The following is a 26,886-nucleotide window of genomic DNA, read 5'->3' on the forward strand; positions in this document are numbered from 1 at the left end:
GTACACAAATGACTAAGGGCAACTAACAAAAGGACACCCAATTTACTGGTTTGCAGTCAAAGAAAACCAAATTTAACTCAGAAATCATTTGCCTTCATATTCTAGTATGTTTTGGGTGGTTTTTAACTTTTTACAGGACATCTTCTATAACATTAGGAAGAGAAATATGTATGACTAGATCAAGAACACATGGTCCTGTTTGTTTTCTGTTTTCCTTCCTTTTATTGTTCTAGATGTGTACAGTCAAGAAGACTACCAAGCATTTTTGAAATGCCTTCACATTTATAGCAATGGAATAATTAAAAGGAATGATCTACAGAATTTGGTACGTCTTACACCATTTTCAGCAGTTAACCGACGCTTCTAAAGTCAAGCTTTGTCTGCTTACTCTTTGAGCTAGGGGATACTGGACAAAGGACACTTTATGATGACTATGCTTTATATCTTTCTATAAAAATGTAATGAGATAAAATATTGACTACTTGATGCTATTGCCTCTAGTTTGACATTTTTTGGAAACTCTGCCTGTCTCAGGTGACCGATTTGTTGGGAAAGTATCCAGATCTTATGGAAGAGTTCAATGAATTTTTGGAGCGCTGTGAGAATATAGGTAAATGTCAAATTTGCTATCACTTTAAGTTGCTTTCTTGTGGTATTTTATCCTTTAGATTGTATCTGATTGAATTTATTCTTGCAGATGGTTTCCTTGCAGGTGTTATGAGTAGAAGTATGTGTTGGGTCTTCCTTTGTCTCTTTCTAATTGGATAATCTGAGTTTTCAGCTCCTCTACTTTCTGCATTTGGAAGAATAATTTATATTCTAATTGGCTTCTACTATCAAGGCCGCAGGAAAAGCTTGGTACAAAACTATGATCTCTGACAGTGATTTAATTTATTGCTTTGAAAATCTAAGACTCTGTTTTGTTAGTCTATTTTGTTGTGGTATTTATCTGTGTCTCTGCTGCTGCTGAGACTTTTGGGTGATGTTTTAGAGAATTACATAATATGTCATGTTTAAAAATGTTAGCTACTTTGGTTTGCAATACAAGCATAATTTTGTTTTGGATTCCTTTAATTTTATGCGAATGGTGGATGCATGGCACGTTGGTTTGGTTCTTTCTTTCTTGTTGGGTCTACATGATAACCAAATTCTCTTTAAAAAAATCTGTTTTTTTCCCTAGCTAATAATATATTTTGTTAAAAGAATATATGGCATGCAGAGAAATGCTAGTCAAACTTTTGGGTGATGTTTCAAATATGAAAATGATAAAGGTTTAATATCTGGATTTTTGGTCGTTTGTTCTATTAATATTAATTGGATCTTATTTATGTAGAGAAATGCCTGTTGATAAATCTTGGATGCAATCTGGGAGGTCGTCAGAAGATTATTTTGTAGGAGTTGAAAGTTTTCTCAATTATGCATACAACCATGTTAAGCCGGATGATTCTAAGATCTTCTGTCCTTGCTCTAAATGCAGTAATCGATATAGACATCTGAGGTATGAGGTACACAAGCATCTTCTTTATAATGGAATTAAACTAACTTATACTACATGGTATTTGCACGGTGAGGGTGAGGATGAGGATATTGATGAAAGTGATGATAGTGATGAAAGTGATGAAAGTGATAGTGACAATGATGGACATGATGTGGCCAGTATGGAGCAAGACGATGATATGCATGGTTTAATAGAAGAAGGTTGTCCACAAGATCCAAATGGAGATGCGCACAAGTTTTACAAATTGTTAGAAGAGGCAGAACAGCCATTGTACGCTGGTTGTGAATCATATTCTAATTTGTCTTTTGTTGTGAACCTTATGCATATCAAGGGTATTGGTACTATGAGCAATAAAGCATTTGGTATGTTGCTAACATTGTTGAAAAATGCATTTCCTTTTTGTGAGAAGTTACCTACAACCACTAACGGTGCAAAGAAAATTATTTCAGATTTAGGTCTTCATTATGATAAGATAGATGCATGCAATAATGATTGCATCATTTATTATAAGGAGCATGCAAATGCAACGCAGTGTCCTACATGTAAGCTTTCGAGATGGAAGAAACAAGGAAAGGGTAGCAAAAAGAAAGGTAAAAGGGTTCCATGGAAGGTGCTTAGATATTTTCCACTCACACCAAGACTTCAAAGATTATTCATGTCATCCAAGACAGCTGTAGATATGAGATGGCATTTTAAGGATCGTGTAAAAGATGGAGTGTTGAGGCATCCAGCAGATTCTGAGGCTTGGAAATCGTTTAATCAAATTCATGAGTCATTTGGTATGGAACCTCGAAATGTAAGACTTGGTTTGGCAACAGATGGATTTAACCCTTTTGGGAACATGAATTTGCATTATAGTATTTGGCCAGTTCTTATATACCCATATAATCTTCCTCCGTGGATGTGCATGAAGGAGCCTTATATTTTCATGACTTTACTTATTCCTGGACCTAAGGGTCCATGCCATGACATTGATGTATACATGAGGCCATTGATAGACGAATTGCGAACATTGTGGGAAATTGGTGTTGAAACGTATGATATATATGCAAAGCAAAATTTTCAGATGAGAGCTGCACTTCTTTGGACTATCAATGATTATCCAGCATATGCATACATGTCAGGTTGGAGTACGTCTGGTAAATTGGCATGCCCATATTGTGCATCTGATACTTCGCATCGTCGGTTATCTCATGGGTCTAAAACATGTTATTTGGGTCATAGAAGATTTTTACCGTCTGACCACGTATGGCGTAATCAACGAAGCCAATTTGATAATACAAGGGAAATAAGACTTGCACCCAAGAGACCATCTGGTGATGATGTGATAAATGAACTTGGTGAATTAAGAGAAATAACATATGGCAAGGATGGGAAAAAGCATACAATACTTGGGTTTGGAAAATATCATAATTGGAAAAAACATTCAATATTTTTCCAATTGCCTTACTGGAAAACACTTTTGGTGCGTCACAATTTAGATGTCATGCACATTGAGAAAAATGTATTTGAGAATGTGATTGGCACAATGATGAGCATTGATGGTAAAACAAAAGATTCTTTAAATGCTCGTCTTGATCTTCAAGAAATGGGTATAAGACATAGGTATCATCCAGAAGAAGGAGATAATGGTAAGCTCTATTTTATCCCAGGCGATTATACATTGTCAAATGATGATAACAAAGCTTTATGTCAATGGTTAATGGAGTTGAAAGTTCCAGATGGGTACTCTGGAAATTTATCTCGATGTGTGAATGCTTCAGAGCGTAATATTTCTGGTATGAAAACTCATGATTGTCATGTGTTCTTAGAGAGATTACTTCCGTTTGTGGCGCGAGATTTATTGCCCAAAGATGTAAGTGAGCCTTTAATTGAATTATCGTACTTTTTCAAGGAATTGTGTGCTAAAGTTTTAAGAGAAGATGACTTGAATCTTCTTGACAAACAAATTGCCATAACTCTATGCAAGTTGGAAAAAATATTCCCTCCTGCTTTTTTTGACATCATGATTCACCTAACTTGCCACTTGGCATGGGAGGCAAAAGTGGCCGGTCCAGTACAATTCAGGTGGATGTATCCTGTGGAAAGGTAATCTCAATGTTTAGATATTAATTTTATTCATGATTTGTTTAACTGCTGATGTATGATTCTCTAATTTTGGTATTTATGACGTAATTAGGTATTTGCATAAGCTAAAGACTTATGTTCGTAATAAGGCTCATCCAGAAGGGTCTATTGCCGAAGGTGTCTTGGGAGATGAGTGTTTAATATTTTGCTCTCGCTATTTGCATCGAGTTGAAACTAAGTTTAATAAAAGAGATAGAAATGACGATGGAGGTCAACCGTCATATGATGCATCTCCGTTATCTATTTTCTCAACACCTGGTCGAGCTTTTGGGAAAGGTGTACTTAGAGAGATGAGCATCGAACTTCATAAGGCTGCCACTCATTATGTCCTGCAAAATTGTGATGAAGCTTTTCCATTTGTCCAGTAAGAATTCTTAAATACTATAATTTCTAAGTGTATTTAATAAGTTACTATTTATTTAGATGTAATATGTCACTGTATTAATTTGAATATAATCATTTGTTATGTATGCAGAGAACATAAGAACGTTCTAATCCAGTCTAGTGTTGATAATGTGGAGGAGTCACATAGGCTTCAATTTTCAAACTGGATTTCTAAAAGGGTATGGATAATATTGTATTCAAAAAATTATTGAATGTCATAGATGTTTATTTAAAAATATTTTTTCCTTTCTATGCAGGTCACAGAACTATACAACGATGGTAAAGTTAGTAAGCAAATGCTTTCTTTGGCTCGAGGTCCTGAAAGGCGAGTAACTTATTATCCTGGTTATTATATTAGTGGTTTTAGATTTCATACATTGCAGCGTGATGAGAATAAAAAAACACAAAATAGTGGAGTTATGGTTAAGGGGGAGAATCAGATTGACGATGTGCCTTGGTATGGAACCTTAGTAGATATTGTTGAACTCCGTTACACAGAAGGAAATAGAGTTGTATTGTTCAATTGTGATTGGTATGACATGGCACGAAAAGGAACAGGTTACAAGATAGATCGTTATGGAATAATCACTGTTAATACAACACGCAAGCTAAATACTCAAGAGCCATTCGTACTAGCAAGCCAAGCAACCCAAGTTTTTTATGTGAAGGGGGTTAGAAATAAAATTTGGAGTTTTGTCGTGGAAACAAATCCAAGAAATGCTTATGAGACGACTAATGATGAGATTGAGCCATACCAAGAAGCAGAGACTCAAATTCAAAGCATGCATGCCATCCAAAATGATGTTGAAGACAATGAAATTGATTGAAGAATGGATCGATGTGTTCAACTTACAACTATGGGATGAGTTGTCATGTAATTGTGATTGCTTATTTTTTTTGGATTGGCTATTTTTAGTTATTTATTTTGGAGTGTGATTGGTTATTATCAATCAATTTTTCTTTATACTTATTCTAATGGGAAATTCACAGCTAGCGAGGCTCTTCTTTTTTGTGGGGGAGGGGCCAAAAAGTTGATAGGTTCAAATAAGAACTGCATATCACTACAGAGAGCTTTGGTTTGTGCATCAAATTATAATTTTCATATCATTTTGATTTTTAATTTGGGTTTCATTTCATATGCAGATAATGCCTTTGTTTTGTTTTGTGTAGAGACTTGCGAATGAAACTGTACCAACCCCCCATGGAACACAGCCCCCACCAACTACCATATATATTGGCATTGGGTTTGTTGGGTCTACATGATAACCAACTTCTCTTGAAAAAAATCTGTTTTCTTCCCTAGCTAACAATATCATCAATCAAATTTTTTTTAATTTATTCTAAATGGGAAATTGACATTCAAACGTTTTTCCGAGAGGACATATTTCTCCTCGAAAGTAGTCAAACAATTCAGACGAAAGGAGAACCCCTCGGAAATGTTCAAGCAATTTCGACGGAATAAGAAGCCCCTCGGAAATAGTCAAACAGTTCCGACGGAAAGAGAAAGCCCTCGGAAATAATCATCCTATTTCCATCAAACATACTTTTGGTCGTTAATAAAGTTGGCGCCAAGTCTTCCCACCAAATAAATTACATTTTCGACGACAATTGAGACTTTTTCCGAGGGTATTTCCTTTGTCGGAAATAAATTTCAGGCTCATGACATATTTCCAACGGACAATATTTTTTGGTCGGAAAAAATACTTTTACCGAGGAAATTTCGGGGCCCTCGGAGAATGTTGGTCGGTAATGACCCTTTTTTTTGTAGTGTGGGCCACCAAGATAATATTCTTCGTATACTGCACCGCAAACAAGTGAAATCCATTAAAGACAATCGTCGGGTATATGTCTCTCTTGTTTCTTTAACTCCACAATTGTAAAATATGGTGACATTTTGTATTGTTTTGTGGGAAATAGCTCTAAATACCATCGAGGCCAAATTTTATTCTCCAAATATCATCCTCCAATGGACACGTTTGCAATACTATCTATAAATACTTACCTATTGCCCATTTATTCTCTTTTGCAGACTTGTTCATTTTTGCTTTTGAAATCACTGTCGATGCTCTCTCTTCTCTCTTTTAGTCCCAAATCGAAACCACTTTCTTTTCCTTCTCTACTTTCTGTTTATCTCTATCGTGATACATGTCGTGAAGCTGAGAGCATTGTGAGGTCTACGATGGCTCTGATTTACTCCCAGCACAAGAATGTGTCTACTTAGATTATGCTCCTCTTTAATGAAGGAAATGGATCAACAGCTTCTACCAGGTAGAAGGAATTTTCATTTTTTCTATCATGACACACATATACAACTTATGTATTGCGTATAAGGTGTCTATTTCCTCTCTATTGTACTGTTATCTCTAATATATCTTGTGCCTATTACCTTGATCTGCCTCTGTATTGTGTGTTTATTGCTTCGTTATTGTGTATATACATATATTTCAATGGCTTAAAATTATTCATTTGAGTAAAGTAGGTATCAAATTTTGGTATGTAATGATCCATATGTATAATGTTGGTGTGCAGGGAAATCAAGAATGGCTTCTAACGTAAAGCTCACTACTACAAAAAAACCGCAATAGACAACGGGAATCCACCATCGTGTAGACGGTTTTTAAACTCATGTAGATAGTTTTAAACCGTCGTGAAATCGACTGCCATCTTTTGATGCATAAAACCACGACAATAAATTACCGACATTGTTACAATATACTATGTCATCTCTAAACACAAACCAACGTCTACTTACTATAAAAACAGCAAAAAGGAAAAACTTCGACAACCTTAGACGGTACTTTTAGAACCTTGAGTGGTCTAAAGCAAATAACATGCCACAAACCCGCATACTGACGTAACACAGAGTAACCACGATCCTAATTAAATATTAACTTCCCTTCATTTGGAACATCTTCCATGACGGTACATTAAAATAAACCACCTTGTTAATACATATTCTACGACGTTTATGATCCCTATCGACATGCAAAACAAGTATTAACGTCTGTAAATGTGAAAAGAATGCAGTTATTGCAAAAATAAGTTTCGCTGTTTGCAGGGGCGAAGCCACACTGGGACTAGTGTGGTCCCGGGCCCCCACTCAAGTTGTTTTATATTTTAAAAGTAATATGCTGTTATGTATTTGTATATGTATATTATTTCAAATACTTTATGTTTTGATATGTACCCACATGTATTGTGGCGGACTTATTAAGGCACAAGGAGGTAGTTCAAATTGCGCCCTTGCTCAGCTAGTGGTGATGCACTCCAGGTGTACAGATTACCTTATTTCCATTTTCAACATTGAAGTAAATGTCTTTGTCCTTTGACTTTAATTTATTTTTATATTGTTCCATTTACTTAAGTTTACAATGTAAACAAGGAAGTACCCCCTATTTGAATTCAAATAAAAATACTAGAAAATCAAATTCTCACCAAATCAAAATATGAAAAATCGGTTTTAGTGTAAAATACGATTTAGGCTAAAAATAATGGCTCATTAAGTCAATATATACTTGATACTAAAATCCCATAAAATCAAGTTTTCTTATTTCATGTGTAAGGAATAAAAGCCGCCAAAAATTATCTTGAGAAAATGATTATTCCGAAAAACCATTTTTCATACTTAGTCAATATTTTTTCATGTATAATATGAATGCATAAAGGGGCATAAGGTTGTTTTTAATTTGGGAAATTTTTGATTTTTTTTTTTTTCTATTGGATTTAATGGGGAAAAAGCTTTAAAGATATTTGATAAATCACTACTCTTTGTCTATCTCTTGCAATTTTTCTTGCTTAGAATGTATTTGTCTATCCCTTTGTCGAGAACAATTATGATTGCAATCAATAAGCGATATAATTCTTGGCATATGTGATATATATACACTATTTTTTGTATGTATTATGAGTTTGAATTTTTTATTCTTTATATTTTGTGAGAGGCCCAAGGGCGGAATCAGAAATTTTTCAACGGGTGGGCTAGCTAAAGTTATTAGCTTTAAAATTTAGTGATTATTTTTTTTTGGTACTTACAATTTCTATAGTCTTTCTAGAAATAAAAGTAAACATTAAATTATATAAACTAAGCTAGTTCATAGCTCCATAGACTAATTTTCAATAAGTTTTAACATAAACCAAATAGGATTTAATACCATAGTGGATTGAACATCTAAGGTTTTTTTTACTTAGATTGACCTTAGGTTCTTTCATGCATTCATATTATAGATGAAAAGTTATTTTATGTAAAAATATTGACTAAGTATGAAAAATGGGTTTTCAAAATAATCATTTTCTTAAGATAATTTTTGGCGGCTTTTATTCCTCACATATCAAATAAGAAAACTTGATTTTATGGGATTTTAGTATGAAGTATATATTGACTTAATGAGCCATCATTTTTAGCCTAAATCGTATTTGGCACTAAAACCGATTTTTCATATTTTGATTTGGTGGGAATTTTATTTTCTAGTTGAAAATGGAAATAAAGTAATCTGTATAGCGCCACTAACTGGGCTAATACTGAAAATAAGTTATATATATATATATATAAGTGTACAGTGCAATGATGGTAATACTGAAAATAAGTTAAATATATATATAAGTTTTATATTTTTTTCTTAAAAACCACACTGGGCTACAACCCACTGTAGCCCTTAGTTGAAGAGGCCCCACACACATGAAATCTTGGCTTTGCCACTGGCTGTTTGCAGTTGGATAATTGGGTACTCTGTAGAATAAGAACGTTGATAAGAACAACAAAAGATGTGAAACTCAAAATCATATGTCGAGGATCCTCTATCCCCGCAGCCCCAGATTATAAATGGGGAAGGCATGGAGATGGAGATGGAGATGCAGATGAGCACCCTTTTTGATCCTATGGTGGAGTATGACAACAAATACTCAATCATGCAAAATGTGGTGTATCACATAATGGCATGGTTCATAGCCAACTGCAAGCAGTCCCCATGAATATAATGCCCCGTTATCCAAATATTGGGCACCCACAAGCAATTGGTGCTAGAGCTTCATCCATGCCACTGTTGCCAGGCAGTCTGCTCGAGTCTAGATACATTGATGAATCAACTATCCATCCTGACGACCTGTACACCTTTAAGGCATTTGAAAGAAGTCCCTACGGTACTTACCAAAGGCAATTCCCACAAGTAGATAATTTTAATCCCTATTTAGAGTAGCTTCCGTGGTTGATCGATGGCATTGACTAACTTTCGTTGATGCTAGGGTTTAGGATTTGGTTACGTAGTAAATCTTTATAATCTTTTTCTTAGTAGTTTTCTCAACTATCTAAACGAAGTTATATTATTTGAGAATTATAATTATGCCATGTACGTGTACACATGGACGGACTCAAGATTTCAAAATGAGGTGGGCTAAATTTATCTTACGTACAAACCTACTAAAAGGATAGATTACTCAACGGTACAAATGAATTTTATTGATAACAAAAAATACACAGGGGGACATAATGAGCCCCTCAAAATGTATCTAATACGTACAACCCTAATAAAAACAACATTCAACTAAAAGAAAAAAGCCGTTAATTTTTTTAATACAAGTGATAGTTTAAAGGGGGAGGAGGTTTCTCACACACACATATACTAATAAATAATATATTCATAATGATGTGGAGAGATTAATAAAAAATATACAAGCAATTAATAAATAATTTTGTGAGTAAAAAATTAAGCAAAATTAAAGAGTTGTAGATGATTTTGGTGGTGTGAAAATTTTGAAGAAATAGTGGGTTTTATAGGGAAAATTGAATAGTACAAAAACTTTATTAATTAAAAGAAAGAAAATTGAAGTTAGTAGTAATTTTCAAAAATTTGTCATTGGTATTAATTGCACTAATAGTATTGAATCATGCTTGAGTAGTTGGAGCAGCTTCAATGAATGTGAGTATTACTTTTTAAAAACTAACCGTTGGATGAGCAAAGGTTGGTTGGGTGCATGGGCGCTGATGAGCGAGTAGATATAGCAACTACATTGATGAGTAAGTAGATATAGCAGTTGCGCTGAGGAGAGTGAAGCAGCTGCTAAGAGGGGGGTGTGTGAGGTGCGCTTGGGTGGGATGGGATATTAATGTTGGGCTATAAAAATCAAATCACCTGAGCTATAGCCCAAATTAGCATGTGCATAGTTCCGTCCCTGCATGTACATGAGGCCTTTAATTGGTTGCTCTTTTATTATGAATTTACAATTGTATGAAAACTAATTTATGAAAGCCTATTAATGTAGCCCTTTTGTGATTAAATAAATCATGCAATTAGCATTTTTTTTTAATCTTTTAAATTGTTGATGCGACTTGGAGCTTAGCATTGTTTTTTTTTTTTTTTTCTCCTTTCAGAATCATGGAAACAAACAAACGAAATCCATGTTCTTCATTCGGCATTTTTCTCCTCAAACTCCCACATATACACAATTATGCAAGCGTGGGCCGGCTGGATGAGAAAACCATATAAAAGTTGAGGCAACTTCTATAGTGCACCTGGCGCATGGGTGCGCCATTTGTCCTTTACGAAGCATGTGTAGTGCACATGCTAATTGATTCGTAAAAAAAAAATAGAAGAGAACCTGCTATAACAGGTCAAGGTAATAGGTTTTCTCTTGGGCCTTTCTATGCTGTAGCATCTCTCCATCTCAACCCTAATCCCTCATCTCATGTGAGATTTTTTTCAGAAACAAAAAAACTCCCACTCTTTTATCACTTTGTCGACAGAGACCAACAAACAACCTATCTCACACGTTGACTCCTCTATTTCTTCACGGCAGTGACCGAGTCTTCCTCCCATATACATATTGATAATCTCTCTCCTCTCTCTCGACAGTAACAAAGGTTTGATGCAAACTACGTGCGGCATCTTCAATCTCAACCCATGTATAATGTCTTACTGTTGTATATTCGAATCTTGAACCCCATCTCATCACAGATTTAAGATTCACTGAAAACCCCATCCCTCAGCAACAATTATTTTCCTTGGTTTTTTTTCATATTTCATTTTTATTATCTTCCATTTCTTGTTTAGCCTAATATTTTTTGGGTTTTATGTTGTTCAAGTTTTTTGTTGAATTTTTTTGGCATTCCAAGTTTACTTTATTATTAGTTGGATTTGCTCTCAACATCTGCTTGGTATGCAATTTTATATTTAAATTCCATTTTTTGGCAGGCCAGTTTGAAGTTCTGGAACTTATTTCTTATCATTCATATTATACGATTTATGCCTGGAAATAAATATTTTTCATAATTTTTGAAATTTCCATTGATATTATTTTTCTTTGTGTTGAATATGAATGGCCCTCCTCAAGTTCATATTGAATGTTGAAATTTCCATTCATATTTTTCATATCGTTAATAATAAGTTTGGTGGTGATTTTGGTGGCTTTTTTTATTTTAATAATGTACTTGCGTATGATATGGATAATGAGTGAATTTATTTGGGGCTGCTGCTTTTACTAGCACAAAACAAATGCTTGCATGTAGGATTTTGTTTGAGTTATTGTCTTCTTCCATGCGTGAACCAGAGCAGAAACTTAGTGCAATTGTTTCAGAACACAAGTTTTTGATGTGTGGTGCATTATGCTATTAAGACCATAAGTAGTGTCACTGACTAGCAAAAATAAGAGAAGAAATTGTGTTGTAGTTTGTGATGTACTATCTAAATAATAAGACAACTCATGCAATGCAGACAAATATTTCTAATTCTGGTAGTCTCAGAAAAAAGTGAAGCGATGCAATTTCTGTTAGAAATCAATTAAAGGCCAAGTTTTGGCAAGTGATTGCGTTTCTCGTGTTGAGTTTAGTTTATTTCTGTTTGTCAATTGCATTACTATTAAGTAACATTATGCAATTGCATGAGGACCAATATGCAATTGCTTACGTAATTCTTGTTGCTTTTTAATGTTTGATCACTTTTATTGTTTTTTTTCACTGTTTTTTGTCTATTACGCTTTGCATGCTTCAGGTTTTTCTTGTTTATGTTTCCTGGCTTTTGTATAAGCCTTAGTTTTACAGTATGTCTAACCTCTTTGATATTCTTTCTATTTTGTGTAAGATCTCTAATTTGATGTCAAGAAATGATTTTTCATTCTCTGTTTGACCAAACTATTGGTTAAGGCTATGTTTTAGGGTAGTTTAGTTCAATGGTCATACAAGGATATCTTCCAATTTGAATATACTTTAGGGGAGTTTAGTTCAATAAATCTGTTTTTATTGAAATACCTCTCTCGTTGAATCTGATTTTCAATGGATCATGACATAGTGTTGTTTTTCATAATAATCATATTCGTGTTATAATTATATCCATCAAATATGTTCTTGATGTTAGAGTAATACATATGATTGAATTTTTTATATTAGAGTTGTGAGAACCAATTAAATCAAATCCCTAATTAATCAAATCAATTCCAAATAGGGGAGGAATAATTCCCTTCCATCTATGGAATTATTCCTCTGAAACCCTAATCTCGGAGACCATTATAAATACTTGGCTACGCACAAAGGTCAAGGTACGTCTAAATTCCTCTTGAAACTCTGCAGAAATTATTTCTCACAAACCCTAGCTACCACTTTCTTTCTCTCTCTGACACAAGGCTCCGGCCACCACACACGGCTCCGGCCACCCGGTTTTCCTTGAAATACCCTACCTAACTTAGGCATCGGAGGGCCTTTGGCCAACACCCCCCGGGTGTGGTCCTTTTAACCCCGATCTGTTTTGAGGGAGAAAGAGAAGTGGAGAAGACGAAGGAATCTTAGACGAATATCCTCGTGAGGAAATTTGTACAAACAAATTGGTGCTTTCATTGAGAGCACGAGATATATTCAAAGCGTGCTCAAAATCCATCTTTCACATTTTTTCAAACAACCATGGTTGATACAAGACGTACGAAGAGTAGCGCCACCACGCGGGCCCATCTCATGGTTTCGTGGTGGAAACCTCCATGCAACAGCAACGAATCATGCACCTTGCGCCTGCAGCCGTCTTCTAGTGCTTTGCGCCGCCTTCAGCTGCTGGGTGCGAACACCGCCACATGACCACTGGACCTCCACAGCCTTGCGGTTGCCGCCGGCTGACACGGAGCTGCTCTGCCCGTATCTGCCGTCGAGCACAAAGAATAGCCACACCACTTAACTCTGGACTTGCTGCGCCCCAGCTACTCTCGACATCGTCCCATTTGGAAGCGATCCATTCTCTCCCTCCTCTGCGATCACCGCTTGACATATGCACTGTGTACTCGTCTAATGGAGCCCTAGCCCACATGCCGTTGGGCCCAATACACCACTCTACTTGACCCGAGCAGTCGGTGGACCTTAACTCGCGGGTTGATCAACTCACCTGGAAGGTCGATGATCAAAACAACGATTGGCCAGCTACTCAGGCGAGATCAGCGAATCAAGGCCCCAACCATGGACCCCATGGCGAGGAGAGGAGGCACACGAGCATGTTGGCGGCGATTGAGAGGTCCCATAGCTAGTCGGACAAGGGCAAACCGGCGGGGAAGAGCGAGATCGTGCGAGCGAGGCGGACAGCTGCGAGCGTACTGCAGGCCGTTCGAGGCTAGGACCCAGGACCAATGTGCTCGAGAGGCTAGGCCCACAATCCAATGTTCGTGCTCGCTTAGGTCCACAAGGAGCTCGAGTTCGTGAGCGGTCGCGGCGACAAGCTGTGGAGGGGTCCTCCCAAACTCAACCTTCTCTCCTGCCCCATCGGCAGGGCAACCAAGGGATCACCCTGGGAGCCGGAGAAGAAGTTAGCCAATCACGTTCGAGGCACCGAAGACGTCGACTTGAACGACCTTCCTTGCAAGCAGAGGACGACGATCAACGCTCACCAGCCCGCTCGAGGTCCGACATGCGGCGACAAGTTGTGAAGGGGTCCTCCCAAACTCAACCTTCTTCCTCGCCCCACCGGCAGTGGCAACCAAGGATCGACCTGGGAGTTGGAGAAGAGGTTACCACGCCGAGGCACCAAGACGCCGACTGAACGACCTTCCTTGCGCAGCAGAGGTGACGACGACGCCCACCAGCCCGCCGAGGACCAACACGCCGCATAAGCTGCCGCAGAGGAATCCTCACAAACTCAATCTCTAACTGCTCACGGGAGCACCCAAGGGATCGACCCTTGGGAACCGAGAAGAAGTTAGCCGTCGCGCGAGGCACCAAGACGCGCCCGAGACTCCAACCTCGCGAGCAGAGGATGTCGCAAAGCTAGTAAATGACCAACCCGAGGTCTCCACCAAAGAAGCGCGGAGGAGGCCCTATGCAAGGAAATTGATCGAGTTGATCGTCGCCCTTTACCGGACGAGGTGAACGAGCCCACGCCGGCGCTTACAACGCCATCCATCACTCCATTCAAGGGGACTCACCGAGCCATTTGAGGCACTTCAAGAGCCATGATCCCGCATAAGCGCAGACGCCCGATGTGCAAAGTGTTCGCGATGACTCGCAAGGAGCACTGTGATTGGTTCCACACTCACCGTCGGCCAATAGGCAATTCAAGGAGTTCGCCATCATTTTCACAAAGGAGTACACCTCCTACAAGACGGTTAGAAAGCATGCACCTGCTCAACTCGCAAGAAGAAGCGCATTTAGTCTCTACGAGACTACCCGAGACGGTTTATACCGAGAAGGCCATCATAGGATGCAACGACCTGTTGCATCCTCGCAAGAAGGGCTTGCCAACCGCAACGCAGCTATACCGAGCGACCATAACTCCAAGTCAAACCTTGGTAGAAGTGTTCGCGACGGCAGAGCGCTACGCACTTTGGGACGATGATCGTATCGCCGCAAAGAAAGCTAGCGCAAGTTGACCACCGATGAAGCGCAAGCCAAAAGAGTAACAAGTTCGAGCAAAAAGCTCGAGATAAGCGCAGATCGCGGCCCCAAGAGGAAAGCTCAGAAACAGGGAGCTATCCTAATCAACCAGATCCTAGCTCAGGTGAAGGACAAGCCGTGGGTGAGGAGACCACCACCCATGAAAGGAGACCCCTCTAAAAGAGACACCAGCAAATACTGCGCATTCCACGGGGAGCACGGTCATTACACCAACAACTGCAACGCTTGGAAAAGGCACCTTGAGGAGCTGGTCAGAGAGGGCCATTGCACAGAGTTCGTTGCAAAGAAGGCTATCCAGCAGATCGAGGATCGTGATGTAGCTGCCAAGGAACCTCCCCAAAAGGTCATTCGAATCAACACCATTCTAGCCGACTCCCAAGAGTCCGGGCTGACCACCAAGGAGCGCAAGAGAAAGATCGCGCAGTCAACTTATGTCTCCCAAGTCACAACGGGAGTACCAGCTGTTGGGGATACACCTATCATCGGCTTCCAGAAGAAGGACTTGTTCGGGCTTGACCTGCCACATAATGACGCCCTAGTCATCTGCATCCAAATTGAACAAGCTGTGATCGAGCGAGTTCATGTAGATGAGGGCAGCGCAGCCAACATCCTGCAACTATCTGTTATCCAACAGATGGGGTTCGAGCCCAAGATTAGCAAACTTGCCAGATCGCTCACCGGCTTCAATGGGGCCACATCAATCACTATTGGAACGATCGACTTGGATGTCCACTCACCCCCAGTGGTCTGCTCACAAACCTTCATGGTCATCGACGAGGTTTCCCCAACGGAATCTTGGGCACCGTGGATCGCCAAGATCGAGGTCGCCACATCCGCCTACATCGAAGATCCGCTATCCCATCCTCGGGGCGGATCGCGATCAAGAAGCGACTAAGCCATGGCAAGGAGATGCACCGCCCAAGGGCTCAAGAAGAGCAAGCAGCTGCAGTTCACACCAGTAATGCAAGCTGCCAACGAGGCAGAAGCGCCTTAGCGGCATAGCAAACCCAAAGGAAGGAAGTTTGCCTCACAATGCTTAAGGAACCAGATCGACGAGGAATCCACCGGAAGGCTCCCTTGAAGAAGGCTGAAGCCCGAGGAAGACGTTGAGTTAGTACCCCGATCCGACCAGCCGGACAAAGAGGCGCATCGGCTCGCTGTAACCGAACAAGAAGGATCGAGACGAGGAATCGCCCAAAGGCCTTTGAAGAAGGTTGAAGCCTCGAGGAAGACGTTGAGTTAGTACCCCGATCCCGATCACCGCAGAAGGAGGCAGACGGCTCGCCGAATTCAACCAAGAAAGATCGAGATGAGGGAATCCGCCCTGAAGGCTCCCTTGAAGAAGGTTGGAAGCCTGAGGAAGACGTTGAGTTAGTACCTCGATCCTCACCACGGCAAGAAAGCGCGGATCGCTCGCGCGCAAGCCTGACGAAGATGGAGCTGACCATCTTCCTCCAGAACAACAAAGACATGTTCGCGTGGTCACCATCTGACATGCCTGGCATTGACCCAAATATCATCTGCCATCGGCTCCATGTCAACCCTGCTAGCAAGCCCGTGGTGCAGAAGAGACGCAACTTTGCTCCCGAGCGGGTCGCGATCATTGAAGCCGAGATCGACAAGCTCCTAGCCGGTTTCATTGAAGAGGTCTCCTACTCTGAATGGCTGGCTAACGTTGTTCTGGTGGCAAAACAAGAAAAGGGAAAATGGAGAGTATGCGTTGATTACACCGACCTCAACAAAGCGTGCCCTAAAGACAACTTCCCACTGCCGAAATCCACCACTGTGGATTCAACTTCCGAACCATTGCTCAGCTTCATGGATGCTTACTCCGGCTATAATCAAATTATGATGTATGATGATGACAAGGCGAAGACCTCTTTCATCATCGAAAGAGGGACCTACTGCTACAAGGTCATGCCCTTTGGGCTGAAGAACGCCGGAGCAACCTACCAAAGGCTCGTGAATAAAATTTTCAAGGAGCAGATCGCCAGAACCATGGAGTACGTGACGATAGGTTTAAAGCCCCTGCGGGCACCACCTCAAAACTCACCGAGGCGCTCACCCATCCGCCAATATCGCATGAAGCTGAATCCAAGTAAATGCACGTTCGGTGTATCGTCTGGCCGGTTCCTAGGGTACTTGGTGACGCAACGAGGTATCGAGGCACACCCGCGCCAAATCAAAGCCATTCTCGAGATGAAGTCGCCTTCCACAACAGTGAAGGAGATAACAGCCCACGGCAGAGCAAATGGCCTCAATGATTCTCTCTCAAAGTCTACGACAGGGTAGACCATTCTTCAAAGCTTTGAAGAAAGGACAAAAAGACAAATGGGACGAAGAGTGCGAAGTAGCTTTCCAGAATCTAAAGACCTACCTTACTTCACCTCCTTGCTCAAAGCCGCTTGGTGAAGACTTGTTCGTGTACACTGGCAAAGGTCCAACTCCACGCACCACTCTCATTCGAGAAGAACTTGGGGCCCAACATCCGATATTCTACACGTCAAAAGCTCTCCTCGATGCAGAGACTCGTTACCCGAAATTGGAGAAGCTCATTTTGGCCCTTGTGGTTTCTGCGAGAAAGTTGCGACCTTATTACCAAGCTCACCGAGTCATCGTCATGACCGACTTTCCTTTGAGATCAATCATCCACACCCGATGCTTCAATGACTCATGAAGTGGGCTATAGAGTAAGCTAATACGACTCTCCCTACCGCCAAGATCGCAATAAAAGCAAGCCAGAGCGACTTTGCTGCATTCACACCATCACCAAGAGAATGGTCAAAAAAGAAGGAAAGTTCGAGAGCAGTAAGACCCTTGAACTCGACCAACCCAGACATGTGGCTTGCGTGACGGAGCGCCGAACAGAAATGAGCCGGAGCAGCGCCGCCATCATCACCCCGTATGGAACCTCGTTAGAGCAAGCTATCACGCTTGGCTTCCGGCCAAACAACGAGGCGAGTACGAGGCGTTGCTCGCTGGCTTGCGCTTGGCAAAGGAGCTATCAATCAAAAAGTTGGCCATCTACTCAAATTCCCAGCTGATCACAAGTCAAGCCTAGGAGAGTACGCGGGCGGGCACCGAGGATGATCCAGACTTGACAAAGTCCAAGAGTTGTTGAAGGCGTTTCCCACCTTCACCATCCAGCAAGTGCCCCGAGCAGAGAACGCGCGCACGCAGATGCACTGGCAAGCTTAGGATTGGCTCGATACCCGGCCAGACGCCCATCCCGATCAAGCACCTCGACCACTAGCATAGAAGAGGCAGAGCAGCCGGACCTGATGCACATCGATGAGGATCCTAGCTGGCAAGACCCCATCATTGACTATCTAGTGAATGAAAACCTGCCCGGGACAAGTCCGAGGCCAGAAAAATCAAGCAAAAGGCTGCAAGATACTACATGAAAAGCGACATGCTTATCCGCAGATCATACTCCGAGCCTCATCTCCATTGCGCAAGTCGCTCCACTGCCACGAACTCAATGGAGTCTTTTTGAGCATTGTGTCCCTGACATACGCTCGCAGGCGACAAGCCTCATCTCCATTCTAGACAAGCTGCTTCACAAAGCACAAACTCAATGAAGTCTTTTTCGAGTATTGTGTCCCTGACATACGCCGCAGCGATAAGCCTCATCTCCATTGGCATAAGTCGCTCCACGGCACGAACTCAATGGAGTCTTTTTCGGCATTGTGTCCTCGACATACGCTCGCAGGCGACAAGCCTAATCTCCATTGCAGACAAGCTGCTTCACGAAGCACAACTCAATGGAGTCTTTTTCGAGCATTGTGTCCCGACATACGTCAGCGCATAAGCCTCATCTCCATTGTAAAACAAGTCGCTTACGAAGCACAAACTCAATGGAGTCTTTTTCGAGCATTGTGTCTCGACATACTGCAGGGCGATAAGCCTCATCTCCATTGCATAAGCCGCTCACTAAGCACAAACTCAATGGAGTCTTTTCGAGCATTTTGTCCTCGACATACGCCGCAGCCAAGTTTAATCTCCAGGCATGTGCGCTTCACGGCTACAAACTCAATGGAGTCTTTTTCGAGCATTGTGTCCTGACATACGCTCAGCGACAAAACCTCATCTCCATTGCATAAGTCGCTTCACGGCACAAACTCAATGGAGTCTTTTGAGCATTGTGTCCGACATACCGCAGCGACAAGCCTAATCTCCACAGGCATGTGCCGCTCACGAAGCACAAACTCAATGGAGTCTTTTTCGAGCATTTTGTCCCTGACATACGCTCGCAGGAACAAGCCTAATCTCCATTGCAGAAGCTGCTTCACGAAGCACAAACTCAATGGAGTCTTTTTCGAGCATTGTGTCCTTGACATACGCTCGTAGGCGACAAGCCTCATCTCCATTGCAGACAAGCTGCTACGTGAAGCACAAACTCAATGGAATCTTTTATTTTGAGCATTGTGTCCTCGACATACGCCAGAGGCAAGCCTTACCTCCATTGTGGGCAAGCTACTTCACGAGTACAAACTCAATGGAATCTCTTTCAAGTGCTATGTCTCCGGACGTACACTTACAAGATATAATGAGAATTGAAGTTTGAAAGGCAACTGAAAATTCCATAACAAAGCAGCCAACCAGCACCATCTACTCAACGGCCTCACCTGCCTACTCATTCGCATATGGTCTAGCCTTATCACCTACGCCACCTTGAGAGTTGTCTTCCTCCATTGCAGCTTCATCTGCTATCTGCTCTTCAACTGCTTCTTCATCCACAACATTGCTCTGCTCACTTTGAGCAGGGGCAGGCAAGATAAAGCTACTTATCGTCTTCATATTCGAGAGGGCAACAAGGAGAAGCACTATTCCTGCAATCCAAGTATCCCAGCTTGTACGCATTAGCAACGATCTCATGCTTGGATGCCTCCGTGGCTTCAACATGAGTGTCGAACTTGACCAATGGAGCTATCACCAACTCCTGGATCGGCAGCTCGCAACTTAAGGACTCTTTGCTCGAGCAGACGACTCTTTAGCTCTCTTGGCCGAAACTCGCAACATTGAGTCGCCTCCGTGCTTGACTGTTCGTGGCTTTTGCATTTAATCGTGATTGCTAGACAGATGTACAGTCCTCTCGCTTGATCCCAAGATCGATACGCGCTCAAACCTCGCTTCTCAACAGCCTCCTGAGTAGATCATGGGTTTTAGGCGCCGAGCGGATACCGGCAGAGTGTCCCAGACCTCCTGCATGCCATTGATCTTCTTAGTGTTCGTGCTGACGAGGCGCTTGATCCTGGCAGATGAAGAAGCAACTCCCATAGGGACATTCCCAAAGAACGAGACCCTACTAAGACTTGCTCGTGGAAGAATGAGGAAGCTTGGTCGAGGACTTCTCCCGCTCAACTGGCAGATCATCTAGGTCCGAGCCATGCAGCTCCCATCTTTCAATATCTTCTACTGGCGCACCATCGCCTCCTTCCGATGTTCACTCAGAATCACGTAATCCATAACCGGCAAGGACGTTCAAAGCTTGATGAACATTGGTCGGTCCGGCGAGATCGAGCTTCTTGTGGATGTCATTTTCAAGCATGAGACAAGTCACCAAACATATAGCAAAGAATTCCATGGCACCGAGTGATCAAAGGGATGCAACTTACCATCACAAGGTGAGAGGAATGAGGACCGTCGCTAACCTCCCTACCCATCCGCCACGACTTAATATGTCCGTGCTTCACACATGATCGCCTTGACTCATATTGTTCCTAGTTCGTGACACAAAAAGAAGAAGGAATTGAAGTAGTTTGGATCAACCACAAATAAGCCGTACCAAATCGCCATGCTCCAAAGAAGAAAGCCACCTTGCCTCCAGCCAAGTATAGTGTGGACAGCCCGAGTCAAAGACCAGCTGGTAAGTCAAAAGCCTCCATTCAGAGCCCAACCAAGGAGGAAGCTCACATACCTGGACAGCAACAAACAATTCACATCTCCTACATGCCACTCGCGCCATGTATCAGCATTTAGGGAACCAATTAAATCAAATCCCTAATTAATCAAATCAATTCCAAATAGGGAGGAATAATTCCCTTCCATCTATGGAATTATTCCTCCGAAACCCTAATCTCGGAGACCATTATAAATACTGGCACGCACAAAGGTCAAGGTACGCCTAAATTCCTATCAAACTCGCAAATTATTTCTCACAAACCCTAGCTACCACTTTTCTCTCGACACAAGGCTCGCCACTACACACACGGCCCGCCACCTTGCCTCTTGAAATACCTTACCTAACTTAGGCATCGAGGGCCTTTGGCCAACACACCTGGTGTGGTCCTTTAACCCCGATCTGTTTTGCAGGGAGAAAGAGAAGTGGAGAAGACGAAGGAATCTTAGACGAATATCCTCGTGAGGAAATTTGTACAAACAAGAGTAATACATAGGATTCACATTCTATATTGTATTTTGTAACATAACTGAGAATAATGACTTTTATTTTATGTTTTATGTAGGTGTTCAATGTGTTTCCCATTGGATGAGACTTGTTGAGACTGATCTTTATATTCTATATTTTACGTTGTAACCTATAATGTTTTGAAGACAATTTGGTTTAGACAGCCCTTTTTGTTGGATTTTGTTACGATTTAAAGTTATTTAATTTATGCTATTGTAAGTAAATGCAATTGTCAGGCAGATATACCAGCATGTATGAAAATTACAAATTACTCGGTCTTGTTATTTTGTAGTTGTACATCATTTTGAATTTAGAGTTCTCTAATAGAAAGCAAATTTTATGATATTTCATTCAGATCGATATTGAGACAATCCAAGTATTGTTTCTTTTATAAAAATATATTTTGAATATATTAATAATACAAAATAATGGTCTATCATCAATTATGGCGCTATGAGGTTTGCCATTAAGTTGCAAAAGTTGTAATCGCCTAAACTTAGAAACCAACTTGGATTGGCAATGACTATCCACAAAATACCACGACTTAAGAAATTTCCAAATAGGAGCTACTAATTGCATATATAAATGACATTGTAACTAATAAATGCAATTATTCTATCTTCATTCGCAATTGCAATTACTTATAAAATCTCACTTGAATAGGTAAACAAAAGGAGATAATATGGAGAGTTAAAGAGTGGATTACAACATAATGAGCAATTCCCAAACCAGAATCATAAATTGCATGTTTTTCAATTGCAATTACCGCTGCTCGCTTGGCAATTGTATTACCGATGCAATTATTTCGCCTGCTGGCAAGTGCATTACGAAGAAGTAATATCATCGCGCTGGCAATTGCATAGTATGTGAAACATGTTCAAATTTCTCCCAATGCCTTGGTACTTGGTCAGATAAATGTGGTCCTTATTTTTGTAAACACAAGTGTTTACAAATTTATGGATACATCTATAAGTTTATGGAACATGGAGTTCCAAAATATTGTAAAAGAGGTCTGAACATCAGAAACCCTTGTGTTTACAAGAATAAGGACCACATTTACAACGTGTTTGGGCCAAAAATTGACACATCCAACTTCAAGGCCCAATGTAACAAACAGTTTGAGTTGGGCCTCACAGACCCAACATAAATAGGAAGAGGAGTCCGCACTTAAGAGGGAATAACCCACATGGCACCTGGGATAAAAGTCAAGAATGGCGAGCCACCAGGATGAAAAAGTCGCGAATGGCAACCGCCAGAAGAAGTGGATCAAGGTTTCGTGATATCAAGAAGAACTGAAGATTAAGTCCCCCTTATATATGTATATACAGAGATTTTCCTGTCTTTACAGAGAAGGTAATTCTCCCAAGATAGATAAGCAAGTTACAAATCTGAGAAAGGGATAAGCAGGAAAGCATGGGGCATTCCCAAAAAGAATCAAACTAACCATCATGTAAAATATCATAAGGCAGCTGAAAACAGGGAAGTGATCACTATTCGAGAGCCTATCCGCTGCATTGAAGAAGAAGAGGAAAAGGGGAAAATTATCTGCCACCAATAAAAAACACAATCAATTCTACTCCGCAGAAGAAACAGCTTTTTCTATAAATACAAGAAGGAGGAACAGTGGTAGAGGACACTAAACCAGAAAATCAATCAAAAACAAAACTCAAAATGACTTCAAAACATCAAGTAAACCAAAGCTCATTGAGCCAAGACACAAACAAACAACTCACTAAGCTCACTTGAATTCCAAGTGAAACCAATTTAGATTAGAATTCAAGGTCTGCACTTAGAAAATAAGTCATTCAATTTTTCATGCAGCTTAGCCCATCAAGTCTCGAGAATGCTACTGCCTAAGAAGCCGCAGTCGCACTTAAGCTTCACAAAAGCCTAAAGTACATTGTAGCTCCGCAGATCAACCTTTTGTATCGATTAAAGTTGAAATTTAGCAATCGAGTTGTCAATATTCCAAATAGTCCTGACATTTCAAATTCAAATGGATAATTCTGAATTAATTTTGACATTTCCAAAATTGTATCAGTACTTCCATCCAAAGAAATGGAGTTCCAATTGTATCTTCATCTCTCTAGCATGAGTATTTATTTTATAGTTTGTAAAAGGCGCTCGCTTAAAAACAGCTTTAAATTCCACTGGGCTTCGCTTTAAAAAAGCTTTAATTCCATCGGGCTCTCCTCAAATGTTTAAATTTTATCAACCATTTTGGCTGTAATCTGGTTATATCAGATAAATTGTTAAAGTCCTCACCCAGCTGAGGCAAGAAAAGAACTTACTTGGGAGATATTCTCACCCAAATTCACAATCGCTTGTTTGTAGTAAATCAAGAATTTGGAAGCAATATCTACTCCAAACTAAGTTCCTAGAATTGTTTATTAGCAAGTGGCACGCCAGACACTAAAGAAAGCCACTTGTCAACCAAATTTATGGTTCTCAAGGTAGAACTTTGCCCTTCCATCACAGGAGTGAACGCAAAACGGGCAAACACAACGTTAAAGTCTACTCTTACCTTATCACCGTAAGAGGGATCCCTTCAATTGTAAATCAGGATATTACAATGCTATGGATAAGGAAGAACCTCAAACTTGTAATCATGGTGCAAAAAATTATAAATGAGAACCCAAATATTGTAATGTACAAGATTAAGGATCTGCGTTACGAATTTATGGAGAGCTTACATCCAAAGCACTATAATACGAGTCCTTAATGTTATAAACCATTTCATTTACAAGAATAAGTATCAATTTTACATCTCCAAGGTCCATCATTACGTTAACCATGTAATAAAGGTAATTTCTATTGTAATTTATGATATTACAAGTTTATGGATACACTTTACAAGTTTATGGAACACGGAGGTCCAAAACATTGTAAAAGAAGTCCTTAATACTATAAACCCTTGTGTTTATAAGAATAAGGACCACCTTTACTTCTCCAAAGTCTACCCTTACCTTTTGTTGTAAGAGGGATCCTTTCAATTGTAAATCAGGATATTACAATGCTAAGGATAAATAAGAACCTGAGACTTGTAATCATGGTGCAAAAAATCATAAATGAGAACCCAAATCTTGTAATGTACGAGACTAAGGATCTGCGCTATTAGCTTATGGAGAGCTTACGCCCAAAGCATTGTAATACGAGTCCTTAATGTTATAAACCGCTGCATTTACAAGAATAAGTACAAATTTTACATATCCAAGGTCCACAATGACCTTAACCATGTAATAGAGATCCTTTCTATTGCAATTTATGATATTACAAGTTTATGGATACATTTTATAAGTTTATGGAACATGGAGGTCCAAACATTGTAAAGAGGTTGTCCATATCAGAAACTCTTGTGTTTACAAGAATAAGGACCACGCTTATCTCCAAAGTCTACCTTTACCTTATCATTGTAAGAGGGATCCTTTCAATTGTAAATTAGGATATTACAATGCTATGGATAAGGAAGAACCTCAAACTTGTAATCATGGCGCAAAAAATTATAAATGAGAACCCAAATCTTGTAATGTACGAGATTAAGAATCTGCGTTACAAGTTTATGGAAAGCTTACATCCAAAGCACTGTAATACGAGTCCTTAATGTTAAACCATTGCATTTACAAGAATAAGCACCAATTTTACATCTCTAAGGTCCGCAATTACCTTAACCATGTAATAGAGATCCTTTCTATTGTAATTTATGATATTACAAGTTTATGGATACACTTTACAAGTTTATAGAAAATGGAGGTCCAAAATATTGTGAAAGAGGTCCTTACCCTATTCTTATACAAGGGTTCCTTGTTGTTGTAAATTATGGTATTACGAGATTAAGGATCGCTTTTACAATGTAATGGAACGACTATGTCCATTTTAGTATAATACGAATCCTTAATGTTGTAACAACCACCTTGTTGACAAGGATAATGACTCAATTTCCTACTCCAAGGTTCATTCTTACCTTAACATTGTATTGGGGGTCATTTCCTTTGTAAATTACGATATTACAAGATTAAGGATCTCTTTTATAAATTTATGGAACCCCTCTGTCCATAACAATATAACGGAAGTCCTATATGTTGTAAACTCCCTTGTTTACAATGGAAAAGACCAAATTTATTCCACCAAGGTCCACTCTTACCCTATTCTTATACAAGAATAAGGACCCAATTTACTTTCCTAATGTCCCAAGTTACCTTAATATTGTACTAGATGTCTTTATCTTTGTAAATTATGATATTACAATATTAAGGATGGGTTTTATACTCTTATGGAACACACCTGTTTAACATAGAGTAGTACGAGACCTTAATATTGTAAACGTTTGTGTTTATAAGTACAAGGACCCAATTTACCTTCCGAATGTTCCACTTACTGTTTGTCAATTGCAATTTTGAACTTACTATTTGTCAATTGCATTATTTAGTTTCAATTTCCCACTAACTGTTTGTCAATTACAAGATTACAGATGGGTTTTACAATTTTATGAAACACAGCTGTCCAAAACAGATGTCCAAAATGGACGGGTTTTACAATTTATGGAACACAACTGTCCATAGCTGTCAATAGATCCGATACATAGATTACGGATAGGTATTGCAATTTCAAACTTATGGTTTGTCAATTGCATTATTCTTGTTTAATTTCCAACTCACTGTTTATCAATTGCATTATTTTTCCTCTTAGGTGAGCTAATCTATCAATATTATTCTTGTTCAATTTTTAACTCACTCTCTCAATCACTTCATTGTCTTTTTTTTTTGTAATGAGAAACATAATTTCATTAATAAGAGAACAGAACAATACAAGGGACAAGTTGTCCACTGGTCTAGCTATACTAAGTAAACAACTTAACAAAGATACAGGGCACTAGACGAACAAAACTTGTAGTTGACAGCAGAATTCCAATAATACAATATAGCTTGAATGGAACAATCCTTAAATTCTGAAGATACCAACAGCCAAAGGGAATCCCAAAAACGAAGCCTATCCCATAGAAGATCCACCTCCACATCCCTTGCTCCCTTCCAAAGTTTAAAACATATGCCTACATATTGAAATTTGAACTAAGCACTTTTTCAACCACAATCTCTGTCATTACTTCCACAATCTGTTCATCAACAAAAATAATTACAGACCCATGTACCTATACATAGTTCACAATAAACAACTGAGGAAGACATTTTTCAGAAGCACTAGATGAAAACTTATAATGGCTATTAAATATTTGTTAACAGGTTCTACTGACCTTGTTGCCAAGCTAATACTAATGAATGTAATAAAGGAAAAGGATAACACAATGAGTTGAATGATAGGATGGATTCTAACTTGTGACTGAAAGATTGGTCAATCTTGCAAAAAAAAAAAAAACCAAACCATGACATATGTTGAAAGAAGATAGGGAAATCGATAGCAAAATCTCAGATTTTGCATGCAGTTTAACAGCAGAAATATATTTTCCTAGATTCAATATACACAAATCAACACTGCTTGCTGGGTAGCAACTCAAATTCTAAATGGTTATTCCAACTTGTTCACTAAATCACTTCAAGCTCTAGTTCTCTTTGCCGGATAACAAAAGACCCATCTACTACGTGAATTAATAACTTCACAATAGAC

At 39.8% G+C, this 26,886-nt stretch overlaps 3 protein-coding genes across 3 annotated transcripts; all 3 read left to right on the top strand.

Moving 5' to 3' along the window:
- The first annotated feature begins 1,337 nt into the window (after window positions 1-1,337).
- Window positions 1,338-2,641, top strand: LOC103342992 (uncharacterized). Its single transcript, XM_089055128.1, has 2 exons — window positions 1,338-2,533; window positions 2,623-2,641. The coding sequence occupies exons 1-2, from the start codon at window positions 1,338-1,340 to the stop codon at window positions 2,639-2,641; spliced, it is 1,215 nt and encodes a 404-aa protein (XP_088911254.1).
- A 504-nt stretch (window positions 2,642-3,145) lies between these two features.
- On the top strand, window positions 3,146-5,767 carry LOC148916425 (uncharacterized). Its single transcript, XM_089054744.1, has 4 exons — window positions 3,146-3,586; window positions 3,678-3,989; window positions 4,101-4,188; window positions 4,267-5,767. Exons 1-4 carry the CDS (start codon window positions 3,201-3,203, stop codon window positions 4,834-4,836), a joined length of 1,356 nt encoding a protein of 451 aa, XP_088910870.1. The 5' UTR covers window positions 3,146-3,200; the 3' UTR covers window positions 4,837-5,767.
- Window positions 5,768-14,997: 9,230 nt separating this feature from the next.
- Window positions 14,998-15,753, top strand: LOC148916426 (uncharacterized). The gene has a single exon (XM_089055129.1). It carries the CDS (start codon window positions 14,998-15,000, stop codon window positions 15,751-15,753), a length of 756 nt encoding a protein of 251 aa, XP_088911255.1.
- Window positions 15,754-26,886: the final 11,133 nt, after the last annotated feature.

This window comes from Prunus mume, linkage group LG6 (genome assembly GCF_029339155.1).
Source record: "Prunus mume cultivar Tortuosa linkage group LG6, ASM2933915v1, whole genome shotgun sequence".
Classification (NCBI taxonomy): domain Eukaryota; kingdom Viridiplantae; phylum Streptophyta; class Magnoliopsida; order Rosales; family Rosaceae; genus Prunus; species Prunus mume.